The sequence below is a fragment of the Hippopotamus amphibius genome, chromosome 1 (assembly GCF_030028045.1).
Source record: "Hippopotamus amphibius kiboko isolate mHipAmp2 chromosome 1, mHipAmp2.hap2, whole genome shotgun sequence".
Taxonomy (NCBI): domain Eukaryota; kingdom Metazoa; phylum Chordata; class Mammalia; order Artiodactyla; family Hippopotamidae; genus Hippopotamus; species Hippopotamus amphibius.
In genome coordinates this window covers 148,034,227-148,047,534 of record NC_080186.1, presented here as the reverse complement: position 1 = coordinate 148,047,534, position 13,308 = coordinate 148,034,227, and the positions used below count along the sequence as shown (strand labels likewise).

Sequence of the window (13,308 nt, the reverse complement as noted above, 5' to 3'; positions counted from 1 at the left end):
TTTTGGGGCCTCCCTCCCATCAAGAATCACTGATTTACACAATTGTTCTAGTTTTGCAATAGCGTTTAAGTGCAGCATAAAATCCATTGTTTACAACAAACACTCCAAGTTCTCCAGAAATACAAGCCCTCAGTGTGTTTTTTACACTTGTCTTCAGTAATCCGAGAAATGAACAATCAATTCTGGGTGAGGGAGCATTGTGGGGAAGGAGAGGGGGTATGCTTCCTGCTTGATTGTTTCAGGGCACAGCAGGCCCAGTGCTGCAGGAAAAAACAGGCTGCTATTCATGTGACTAGCTCCTGATGGGGCTATTCTCTCCTGAATGTAATCAGGAAGTGAATAAAAGGATATTAGAAACTCACAGGACAGGGGGAAGGGAGCGTCTTGCCTGCCTTCTCCAACACAGCACTGCTGAATGCAATGACTGAGTGTTAACTCTGCAGCAGAGGTAACAAACACTGAATATCTCAGAGATAACAAACTGAGACAGGCCATAAACAATTCTTTATTGAATACACATATATTTTCTACGGTGTGGGGTGGTTTTCCTATTTATTAACACAAACATCTGTGAGATAGTTATTCATATCCCTATGTTATATATAACGAGACACTCATTTGGAGGGGAGAAGGGGAGGAGTGTTCAGAAAGTGCATTTGATGGTGTGGGGGTTCACTTACCTGGAGACTAGCTTTTGGGAATCTAGGTTGGAACTGCTGCTGAAAGGCTGCCCTGCCTCCAGCCTCGGGAACGGATGTAGGATTTTGGAGATTCCCTTTAGGCGGAAATGTTTAAAAGTAGGAAGGCCCAGGGACTTGGGGGTGAATCTGCTATCTATCCACTTAATAGCCCCCTTCAAGGGAAGGCATCAAGGAGTATGACTAGAACCATGCTCTGGGGAGTCCGCACCTTCTCGCAGGGACAGGGTGGAGGTCTTGCGCGAGTGATTATAAACCGGCCCGGAATTGATAGCTGTGTGCAGGAAGTCAGTGCTTTGTCTTCTCTCCCACCGCTGGAGAACACCAGGCAGCGTTGCATTCAAGCTTGTCAAATGCTGCTAAGGACAGGCGTTGGCGAAGAGGTCTCTTTCCAAACAGGATTCACAGAGAACAGGAGGGTGGGTGGGGGCTTTGAAGGAACCTCCTAAGCTAGATCTGGACCCCACTGCTCTCGAAACGAAGATGCGGCGAGCTCGCTTAGCGGTCCGCCGGGTCTCAGAGCTTCTCGGGAAGCGGGAGGGCGCCAGCACTCGCCCTGCGCCTCCGCAACCCAGGCTGCGTCCTCTTCGTAACTCGAGCACACCCCAGTGGGCGGGTAGCTATGGTAACGCAGCGCCCAGCTCCCAGAGGCGGGGGGGGGGGGCCTTGGTGGACGTCACCCAGACTCGATTTGGGGGTGCCGTCCCACCCCCAACCAATTGTTTGCTAGAAAGGAAGCCGTAAGGTAAATGTTTTGTAAGTGAAGGTTTCAGGGGGCCGCATTAGTACAGAAGGCAGGGGTCGGCATCTCCCCCAGCGAACCTACTCGCAAATCCGCCCCCGCCTATCTTAATGCTCCTTCAAAGAAGGGAGAAGAGGACGTTGTAACCTGGAGGATTTGGTCAGATGAGCCACGCCCTTTCCCCGGCCTTTGGTCAAGATAGGCCACGCCCACCACGGGGGGTCATAGACCACGCCCCTTCTTCTGAGCGCGCGGAAGGAGAACGGAAATGGAGGAGCAGTGATCTTCATGAATTCAACCAGTGCAACTACCAGCGCGAAGTCCGGAGGTGCGGTGTTCCGCATGCGTCGTCCGGGTCGCCCCACCCCGCCGTTTCCGGGGTTCCCTCTTGGTTTTGCGCCTGCGCGCCGCTCCCGCGAGCCCTCAGGTTGGGCGAACACGCACTGAGACGCCGGGGCGCGCAGAAGGGGAGGGGCAGGCCGAGTCAGGCGCGCGCGCGCCTGGAGTGACGCGAAAGGAGCAGGCGAGTCGGGAGGATCTGGTGGGTAGAGCGGTGCGGCCAAGTTGTTTGGTGGGTGGTGCGTAATGTCGCTCTGGGCACGAGGGCGCCTATCTCACTGGGCCGCTCGGTTCTAGGAGCCGATCCGGGGCAGGGGGAGGAGAACACCGGGGCAGGGGGAGGAGAGCCCCAGGTTAGGGGCCGCAGCAGCCGCTCCCGGGAAGTCTGCCCGCCAGCCCGTTTGCTTCGCGGGTTCTGCCGCTCAGGGTAAGCGGGCCCCCGCTTATCAGAGAGGAGCATGAGATGAGAGAGTGTTGGAGTCCATCGGGGGCCTGCGGGAGGAAGGGGAGTGGGAGCGTGCGTGAGGGACGGGGTGTGTGAGAAGAGAAAGGCCCATCGAATAGCAGTCAGAATAACCACCACTACCACACGATAATAATAAGTTCTGTGCCAGGACTTTACAGAGGACCTTATATGCTTCATTCTTTTAACCCCTAGTGCAGTCCTCCGAGGTGTATGCCATCGTTAGACCCATTTTACGGGAAGGGAAAACTGAGGCACGAGAGAGGTTAAGTAACTTATGCAAAGCCACACAGCTCGTCCTTGCCCTGGCTTCGAACTTCTGTCTCTCTGGCCCTAAGGCATGTAATTTAAATGTCTTTGTTTAAAAAAACAAAAACAGAGAAGAAGGGAAGTTAGGAGGAGGGGGAGAGGGATGAGGTGGTTTGAAGTGGGAGGGTGACCCAGAACTGGAAGAGAAGAACAACGGGAGACGATGGGGGGCAGAGGACCTGAGTTTGGAACCTCGCGGGCCTTCCCGTTCTTCTTGGTTCTTGCGGCCGCACAAGTTTTCTTTGCTGTTCGGTGGCTTTTATGAACCAGAGCTGTTGACTCTGGAGGAGCCAGGTCACAGGCCTGGGCCACATGGGTGGTTTTAAGAACTGGTTGAACGGCGGTTCGGTCCCGGGTGGTGTCTTGGGACGCTGTGTTTGGCAGGTCGGAGGACTGCGGCCCCCGCGGCGGGGGATAGAGAGAACCCTCTTCCCAGCCGCTGCCATTTCTTCTGAAGTGCTACTACTTCCTTTTCCTTCTTACCCGTGCGCGGCAAAGCCTTTGTCCGGTCCTTTAGAATGGGGAAGTGATGTTTATTGTTTCCTTGCACACTTAGCCTTAAACAAAGCAAACCCAGAAAAACCAAAACATGCTTTTCCTCAGCAAGGTCTGGTACTCTGGATTGCTTGCAGAGAAGGCTTTCTGTTGACTTTATCATTAGTTGCTTTTCAGAGCTTTCCCGGGTCAGTAAGGAGCTTTGTTTTGGAGAAGTTTACACTGTAGATCATTGGGCGGTGATCTGCACAGTTTGTTCTACAGATGAGCGAAGGGCAGAGATCTCAGTAATTCCTGGGTGACCTTGCACAGTCTAGTACTGGGAAACAACAGGTATCAGGGCTTGTATTTTGCTTTCACGTAGAGTGGAGTAGCTCATGTGGGAATCAAGTTTTAAAGTCACCCTGCAAGGCAAACATTGCATGCAACCAAAATTATCCTTAAAAATTCCTTAGGAAGATGCAGAGTTGGAGATGGCCATTGTGTTTCTCAGTAAATCCCGCACAGTTGTTTTTCCTTCAGCTTTGAAACTTCTTAACTGTTTCTTTGGTTGTAACCCAGGTAAAGTAATTAGGTTACCTTTAGGGACTGTGTTGCACCAGTAAACATAATTGAATGATGTAGAGTCATTCTGCACTAGGAGGTGCACTGTGAGACTTAGGGCAACTGTATGTTTGTGATCCCCATTTTAGGCTCATACTGAAGTGTGTGCTCACTGAGTGGAAAGTGGCAGGCAGAGTTGCTGGCATTATTTATTATTACTATTATTTCTCTTTCAGCTAGCATATCCAGTCATTTTTGCTAAGTTAAATGTGTGTAATGTGATTCCTTTTCAATTTTTGAGTGGCACACATTTTGGGGCTTCCGAGCTATTGTTTATTTCCACAGTTTTCCTAGGTAAGGGTTTGGTGGAAGAATGTCTTGAATATTTTGTCAGTGGTCTGGTTTTGACTTCCTTATTTGTCAGATATATATAACAATGGTTAACTTTTAAAAAGAATTCAAAAAAAATTTTTAATTGAAGTATAGTTGATGTACAATATATGTTACAGGTGTACAGCATAGTGATTCACAATTTTTAAAGGTTATACTCCATTTATAGTTATTATGAAATATTGGCTGTATTCCCTGTGTTGTACAATATATTAGTAAGCTTATTTTATACATAATAGTTTGTACCTCTTAATCCCCAAGCCCTATATTGTAAAAAGAATTTTCTTGGAAATGGAGGCCATGATACTACCTTTTAAAATTAATGTCTCTGAATTTCAGTTTTCTTATCTGTAAAATGTAGGGAAAGATACTGCTGTACAAAGCTGTGAGTTTTCTTCACTGGTATTTTGAAGTAAACCCCACATTTCATTTTGTATCACTTACAACTTTTGCATTATCTCTAAAAGGTAAGAACTCTTAAAAAAAAAAAAAGTAACCACAGTATAACACCAAACAAACAAAACAAAACCCTGAAACAAAAAACCCAAATCAGACATTGTTCAGAATTCTACTTGTCTCCCAAATGTTATAGTGTGTGTGTTTGTTTTTTTCCAATCAGTTGTTTAAAGCAGGGTCTGTATGTTTTTACTGATTGATAGGTCTCCTGAGAGTCTTACTTTTATTTCTTGTAGTATATTTGTTGAAGAAGCTGGGTTCTATAGCTTCCTATAGAAGTCTCTGGATTTTGCTGATTGCGTTTCTCTGGTGTCATTTGACATGTTCCTCTGTCATTATTTTCTGTACATTGCTAGTTAAATTCAGAGGCTTGGTCAGATTCAAATTAGATTTTTTTTTGGCAAGGCTATTTCATAGTGGTGATGTGTTCTGTTGTTTTTTTTTTTAAATAAATTTTTATTTATTTTATTTGTTTACTGGCTGCATTGGGTCTTTTTTTAAGTAAATTTATTTATTTATTGGCTGCATTGGGTCTCTATTGCTGCACACAGGCCTTCTCTACTTGTGGCGGGGGGGGGGCTACTCTTCATTATGGTGCATGGGCTCCTTGTTGTGGTAGCTTCTCATTGTGGTGGCTTCTCTTGTTGTGGAGCACAGGCTCTAGGCATGTGGGCTTCAGCAGTTGCGGCACACAGGCTCAGTAGTTGTGGCTCATGGGCTCTAAAGCGCAGGCTCAACAGTTGTGGCGCACGGGCTTAGTTGCTGCGTGGCATGTGGGATCTTCCTGGAGCAGGGATCGAACCTGTGTCCCGGCAGGTGGATTCTTAACCACTGCGCCACCTAGGAAGTCCCTGATGTGTTCTGTTTTGAGGCACATAATACCTGGTGGTCTCTTTCTGTGATGATTACAGCTATAGTGATTATTTTAACGACTTTATTGAGGTATGATTTACATACTATAGAACTCATCCATTTTCATGTAAAAGTCTGATTTTTAGTAAATTTACTGAGTTGTGCAATAATCATAGTGGAGTTTGGGAATGTTTCTGTTACCTCAGTAAGATACCTCATTCCTATTTATGTAACTGCCAGTCCCATCCCACTGTGTAGTCTTTTCTGTCTTTTCTGGATATTCCATATAAATGGCATTATGATTATTATTATTGCCCAGATCTCTGAATTAATTAGGAGTTACAAAACTGTGATAGTTTTTCATTCCCTATTTATGTTTAGCTATACAACTTTTTTTTTTTAATGGTATGTTCTATTTATTTATTTATTTTTTAATTTTATTTATTATTTTTTTGGGGGTACACCAAGTTCAATCATCTGTTTATATACACATATCCCCATATTCCCTCCCTTCCTTGACTCCCCCCCGCCTCGAGTCCCCCCCACCCTCCCCGTCCCAGTCCTCTAAGGCATCTTCCATCCTCGAGTTGGACTCCCTTTGTTATACAACGACTTCCCACTGACTATCTATTTTACAGTTGGTAGTATATATATGTCTGTGCTAATCTCTCGCTTCATCTCAGCTTCCCCTTCACCCCCCACCCCCTCCCAAACCTCAAGTTCTCCAGTCCATTCTCTGTATCTGCTTCCTTGTTCTTGTCACTGAGATCATCAGTACCATTTTTAGATTCCGTATATGTGAGTTAGCATACATTTGTCTTTCTCTTTCTGACTTACTTCACTCTGTATGACAGACTGTAGTTCTATCCACCTCATTACATACAGCTCCATCTCATCCCTTTTTATAGCTGAGTAATATTCCATTGTATATATATGCCACATCTTCTTTATCCATTCATTTGTTGATGGGCATTTCGGTTGCTTCCATGTCCTAGCTATTGTAAATAGTGCTGCAATGAACATTACATGTTTCTATTGGGATTATGGTTTTCTTCGGCTATATGCCCAGTAGTGGGATTACTGGATCATATGGTAGTTCTATTTGTAGTTTTTTTTTTTTTTGGCACACGGGCTTAGTTGCTCCACGGCATGTGGGATCTCCCTGGAGCAGGGATCAAACCCGTGTCCCCTGCATTGGCAAGCGGATTCTTAACCACTGCGCCACCTAGGAAGCCCCTATTTGTAGTTTTTTAAGGAACCTCCAAATTGTTTTCCATAGTGGCTGTACCAACTTACATTCCCACCAACAGTGCAGGAGAGTTCCCTTTTCTCCACACCCTCTCCAACATTTGTTGTTTCCAGATTTTGTGATGATGGCCATTCTGATCGGTGTGAGGTGATACCTCATTGTGGCTTTGACTTGCATTTCTCTGATGATTAGTGATGTTGAGCATCTTTTCATGTGTTTGTTGGCCATCTGTATGTCTTCTTTGGAGAAATGTCTATTTAGGTCTTCTGCCCATTTGTGGATTGGGTTATTTGCTTTTTTGGTATTAAGCTTCATAAGCTGCTTGTATATTTTGGAGGTTAATCCTTTGTCCGTTGTTTCATAGGCAATTATTTTTTCCCATTCTGAGGGTTGCCTTTTAGTCTTGTTTATGGTTTCTTTCGCTGTGCAAAAGCTTCTAAGTTTCATGAGGTCCCATTTGTTTATTCTTGATTTTATTTCCATGATTCTAGGATATACAACTTTTATAAAGAGAAACTTTCCTTCAATTATTTGGTTACTTGGGGTTACAGTTTATATAGAAAAGACAAGAATACACCCATTCACTAGCATTATCCAGTGGTGGTCAGTTAAATTTATTTTCTTAGTCATTATGAGCTCCTGGATTTAAATCTCTATCTGAGAAGTCGTAATGCATCGTAGTCATTATCCATAATGATGTTCATATCATATTTTATTTGACCAGAGGAAGCCTCTTCAGATTGTTTTGTGAATTCTTTTGATAAAACCTGAAGAGCTTCTTAGCTGGGGAGCCTTGTTCTAAGGGTTTAATGTAAATATCTAATTGTCCTCTTTTTTTTCTCTTTCCTTTTAAAAAGAATTTTATTAAGATATAATTGACATACAGTAAACTGCATGTATTTAAAGTGTACAATTTGATATTTTTTTCTTATTAGTCATCTGTTTTATACATATTAATGGATATATGGCAATCCTAATCTCCCAGTTCATTCCACACTGCCTCCCTCCCTGCTTTCCCCCCTTTGTCCTCTTAAGTCTGCTATTTGCTGCTTGGAGGCCAAAGACATTTTTTGCTTGAGTCCCTTTTGTTGCTTTTGCTTTTATGGAAATGTGTCTACTAGTGATATCCAATTCCCCTAAAGTAGTTTATGGTTGTGTTTGAAGTGACACCAAAAAGGGAGTGCATTGTTTAAGTTAGGGAAATACGGAAGCGAAGTGGTACTAATTTAACATTGATGGGCATAAAAATGGCTTTATGCCCTTTTGCAGGGGAGAACCTTAAGCATGGTTTAGAGTTAAAGTTCTGAGCCCCAACGTTTTTTTTTTTTTCAGTTTTTAAATTTTTTACTTATTTTACTTTTTGGTGGGGGGCTGTGCTGTGGGGCTTGGGGGAATCTTAGTTCCTCAACCAGGGATGGAACATAGGGCCCTGGCACTGAGAGCACTGAGTCCTAACCACTGGCCTGCCAGGGAATTTCCCCAACATTTTCTTAAGTATGGTCAGGTAGTGGAATTCACTCCACACTCAGTCTGAACTTCTGCCATTTTCTGATGTTCTTGATTTGTTCATTTGCATGCCTTTAATTCATGCCCATTGTGTACAGAACAAAAATGAGAAGAAATGGATCCTGCCTTTAAGAAGTGCCCACCCATATTTGTTAGGAAGCTACTACAGTCTACTTAAGTTTCGGAGTAATTACAGTAAGTCTACTATAATTTCAGAGAAGCATCTGTCAAAGTGTACAGTAACCTGAATAAATGGAATCTTCAAGGGTTGGTGATAAACCAACAGATTGGTTTCTCAGAAGTGTCTTAGAGAAATGATGACACTTGGGAATGCCAATTTTGTTTTGATCTGGATTCTTATTGTTGCATCTGTCTATCTTGAAAGTAGAAAGCAAAGATTCATTTTATTCTTTCTAGGAATTTTCCCTTGAATATATACCCTGGAGCCCACTTATACATTGTGTTGAGGATTTATGCGTGGGCTTGCCTTTTGAGGAAATGCCCTTATGCTAAGCTCCTTTTTGTCTTTTTATAACTAAGTATATCATTGGTATAATAACAGCATTACTCTGAGGCTGAACAATGTTGAGTTTTATCTTGTAGAATACTATTGCCTCCCCAGTTTCCTCCCAGACTATACACTATAAATCATTCTGCTTCTGGTTGAATTATCTATACCTGCTGTCTTTTCTGCTTTTATTGTTGAATTGCTGCTTAGTTTCTTTATAATATTATATATTGAAAAGTAGATATTAATAAATGTACTCTTCATTGTGGTTGTTCAAATTAGCACTTGGGATTTGTTTTTATAACTTAAATCTCTCACTTCATGATCTTTTTGCCTCTAGTTGTATTTGACTTTTGGATTGTGGGGGAAAAGAATTTCCTTTTTGGGGGAGTGGAGGGGCAAATCCCATGCCCATAATTTGTTATACAGTGTTAAGACTTCAGTGTGAGGGTTCAGGTCCACATTCTTTTAGGCTTTCAGAGATCCTGGTAGATTTAAACTGTCTAAAGTGATTCGTTTAGAAACGTTTCCATGATTTGGTCTCTGTGCAAAGCGATGTGGAATTCATGGATAAGGGCGTATTTGTGTTCACAGGGGACTATTTTAGTTTTTAATAGTCTAGAGGGAGCTGAAAAACTGGTTTCATTTCTATGCTAAAAGGCAGCTTAGGCACAAGTTTCTTCATGTTTCTTACATAATTTTATTTTCTTCAGGTTAAAGAACTGAGGGAGGGAGGGAGGGTGAGAGTGTGTGTGTGTGTGTATGTGTCTGCGTGTATTTGATTGTGTCTGTATGTCTGTTTTGACAAAGGCAAGCTCCCCCATCATATAAAATGGAGAATAAGTATAATAGTCTTAGTGTTTTAGCTTAGGTTGATGAAGTGATGGTAAAGTATTATCTTGATGTCTTTGTTTTGTTAACATCTTAATGCCAGTGTGTAAATTAATGTGATTTCAAAATATGTTTTTGAATGTAGATCAGATCAATCATTGACTTGCCCTCTAACGTAATCAGTTGAAAGTGACTTCAAGTTTCTTCAGCATGCCTGCAGCACTTGTGGAGAACAGCCAGGTCATCTGTGAAGTCTGGGCCAGCAATCTGGAAGAAGAGATGAGGAAGATCCGAGAAATCGTGCTCAGTTACAGTTATATTGCTATGGTAAAGAGCTCTACTCTATTTTACTCACCTTCTGGTATGGACTTAGGGAATATTTAATGTGAGATTTTGAAAGAAATGATAACACGAAAGCCATGGTAAATCAAATGTGATAGAAGGTTATGTTGCTTTTATGAAACATCAAGGTAGCCTGTGTGTCTGAGGAGGATGTAAACTCCAGTATTTTAGATTATTTATGATGTTATTCTTTTTTGAAAGTCTTTAAACAGAAGTTGTCTTAGCCCATAGGGCACGTCTGTTGTACAGGTATGGTGAATTTGACTGACAGTGTTAAAGCAGTTTTTAAAAAGTAGTTGCCAGCATTTAAAAATCAAGAGACCTTACTTAAATTCCAGATTTTTGGTATCTTTGGGGAAAATGGGCAGATCTGGCATTATAGGGTCCATGTTCCCATCTGACATTGAGTCACTGGCGGGAGACACGTATCATAGTGATATCAAGTGCCTCTTTTAGGGGAGGCACGTACTCTTTAGTTTGCCCCAGTCCGCATTACTCATAACCATTTTCATACCCTGTGCGCTTTACTCCTTTCCTTTTACGTTTGCTGCCTGGAGTTTGCAACTCCTGCTGTGGGGAATGTAGGATTATGTCTTTAGCCTGGTATTCAGAACTCTCTCTGATCTTGTTCCAGGCTTCTTACTTTAAGCCAAACGCAGCTATTTATTTTTTTCATTTTAATGGCTGTTTCATTTTCCTATATTTGTATTTTTATTCATATAGTGTTCTGTTCTCAACCTAGTCTGTTTCTAATTAACTGTATATGAACGTAGAATTTTTTTTTGTTTGTTTGTTTGTTTGTTTTTAGCCACGCTGCGTGGCTTGTGTGATCTTACTTCCCCGACCAGGGATTGAACCCAGGCCTGGCAGTGAAAGCACCAAGTCCTAACCACTGGACCGCCAGGGAATTCCCAAACCTAGAATGTTGTAAATGGACCTAGAGTTAGTCAACTACTTCTGTTCACATCCTGCTTAGGATCTCCAAGTTGTTATATAAAGCTTCATGATTGTAGTGCTCCTTCTGTAGATATTAATGAAATCAGTATTTTAAGGTGAATTTTTGTGCCTGAGGTTGGGGCTTGTCACATAACTTTTATAAATTGAGGTAGAATTTTTATTTATGAATGATTAAGTCAAGTTTGTGAAAACTTACAATAAGAGACTTTTTCCTTTTCTAGGACACAGAATTTCCAGGTGTTGTGGTGCGACCCATTGGTGAATTTCGTAGTTCCATAGATTACCAGTATCAGCTTTTACGGTGCAATGTTGACCTTTTAAAAATTATCCAGCTAGGCCTTACATTCACGAATGAAAAGGGGGAATATCCTTCTGGAATCAACACTTGGCAGTTCAACTTCAAATTCAACCTTACGTAAGTGTCTGAGACACTTCTCAGTGTTATTCTTAGATTTGCTACACTTGTGCAGACTGTGATTTCTGTTTTTATTAATTTTAAGTTTTGTTTCCACCAAACCCAAGTAAGGGTTGGACAGAGTAGTCAAGCAGCAGATGGAATAGGGAATCTCAGAAAGTAAAGTCCCTCTTAAAGAACTCTTACAAGTCAACAATAAAAAGGCAACCCAATTAAAAATGGGCACAAGATCTGAATAGATATATCTCCAAAGAAGATTTAGAAAATGGCTGATAAGATCATGACAAGATGGTCACTATCATTAGTCATTAGGAAAATGCAAATCAAAACCATGAGATACTACTTCATACCCACTAGGTGGCTATAATCAAAAAGACATAGCAGGGACTTCCCTGGTGGCACAGTGGTTGGGAGTCCTCCTGCCAATGCACAGGTTCGAGCCCTGCTCCGGGAAGATCCCACATGCCTTGGAGCAACTAAGCCCATAAGCCACAACTACTGAGCCTGCGCTGTAGAGCCCATGAGTCACAGCTACTGAAGCCCGTGTGCCTAGAGCCCGTGCTCTGCAACAAGAGAAGTCACTGCAATGAGAAGCCTGTGCACCACAATGAAGTGTAGCCCTGGCTTGCCACAACTAGAGAAAGCCTATGTGCAGCAATGAAGACTTAACACAGCCAATAAATAAATTAAAAAAAAAAAAAGATAACAAATGGTGAGGGTGTGGAGAAATTAGAACCCTCGTATATTGCTAATGGGAATATAAAATGGTTCAGCCTCTTTGGAAAACAGGCAGTTTCTCAAAAGATTAAAAATATTTGACCCAGCAGTTCCACCCAAGAGAAGTGAAGACGTACATTCATGTAAAATCTTATATGTGAGTGTTCATAGCAGCATTATTCATAAAGGCTCTGAAGTGGAAACAGTCCAAATGTCCGTGATCTGAGAAATATGTGGTATATCCATGCCATGGAGTGTTACTGGACAGTGCAGAGAGATAAAGTACTGACATATGCTATCATAGATGAGCTTTGAAAACATTATGCTAAGGGAAAGAAGCCAGACACAAAAGATCACATATCCTGTGATTCTGTTTATATAAAATGTCCAAAATAGGTGCTCCAGTGACAGAAAATAGACTAGTAGTTGTCCAGAGTGAGCAGTGGGGAGTGATTGCTTGATGGTTGTGGGGTTTCTTTTTGAGGTGATGAAATGGCTTATAATTGATTTATAGTGGTTATACAACTCTGTGACTATACTGAAAACTATTGAATTACATACTTTAAATGAGTGCATTATTAAGTATGTGAATTATATCTCAGTGAGGCTGTTTAAAGTGAAAAGGGGAAATCAGTTTCCCAATTAGGAGATTGGTGTTTGAATTGCATTTCTGCCATTTCTTAGCTGGGTGAATTTGGGTCAGTTATTTTACCTTCTGTAACACAGTTCCTTATCTGTAAAACAGGGTTATTACTATCTTTCATAATAGAAATAAGGTGTAGAGTGGATGCTAATCAAGGGTAATGGAAACTGAAGCCTCTCTGTTATTGGGCAAATTTTTATGCACTTTAAAAAAAATTGTGGTAAAAACCACATAACATAAAATTTACCATCTTAATCAGTTTTACGTGTACAGTTGAGGAGTGTAAGTGTATTTGCATTGTTGTGAAGCGCACCTCCAGAACTTTTTCATCTTGCAAATCTGAAACTCTGTACCCACTGAACAAGAAATCACCTTTTTCCTTTCCCCTCAGCTCTTGGTAACCACCATTCTACTTTGCTTCTATGAATTTGACTACTTTAGATGCCTCATACAAGTGGAATCATACAGTTTTTGTCTTTTTATGCCTGGCTTATTTTACTTAGCATAATGTCCTTAAGGGTCATGCAAGTTTTAGTATGTGGCAGAATTTCCTTTCTTAAGGCTGAATAATATTCCACTGTATGTATGTGTACCGTATATTGTTCATCTTTTCACCTGTTGATGGACATTTGGGTTGTTTGTACCTCTTGGCTGTTGTGAATAGTCCTGCTATAAACATGGATGTGCAGATATCACTGCAAGATACTGATTTTATTTCCTTTGAATATATACCTAGAAGTGGCATTGCTGGATCATATGAGAGTTCTTTTTTGAAATTTTTGAGGATGATGTAATTTTTAAGGAGAAAATTTGGGGAGACTGTTGTTTTGCTGATTGTATGAGGTGGTGTTAG

The 13,308-nt window shown here is 41.8% G+C and overlaps 1 protein-coding gene across 6 annotated transcripts in view; it reads left to right on the top strand.

The window, feature by feature from the left end:
- The first annotated feature begins 2,000 nt into the window (after nt 1-2,000).
- The window catches only part of CNOT8 (CCR4-NOT transcription complex subunit 8), a 60,033-nt gene continuing 48,725 nt past the window's right edge, over nt 2,001-13,308 (top strand). For 2 of the 6 annotated variants that reach the window (XM_057730172.1, XM_057730168.1), the window contains exons 1-3: nt 2,006-2,206; nt 9,527-9,708; nt 10,902-11,095. In XM_057730172.1, the coding sequence (XP_057586155.1) occupies nt 9,592-9,708; nt 10,902-11,095 (311 nt within the window). In that variant the 5' untranslated portion in view covers nt 2,006-2,206; nt 9,527-9,591. Of the gene's footprint in view, nt 2,207-8,140; nt 8,238-9,526; nt 9,709-10,901; nt 11,096-13,308 lie in introns of all 6 variants that reach the window. The other 4 variants (XM_057730169.1, XM_057730173.1, XM_057730174.1 and 1 more) reach the window with 4 other exon arrangements.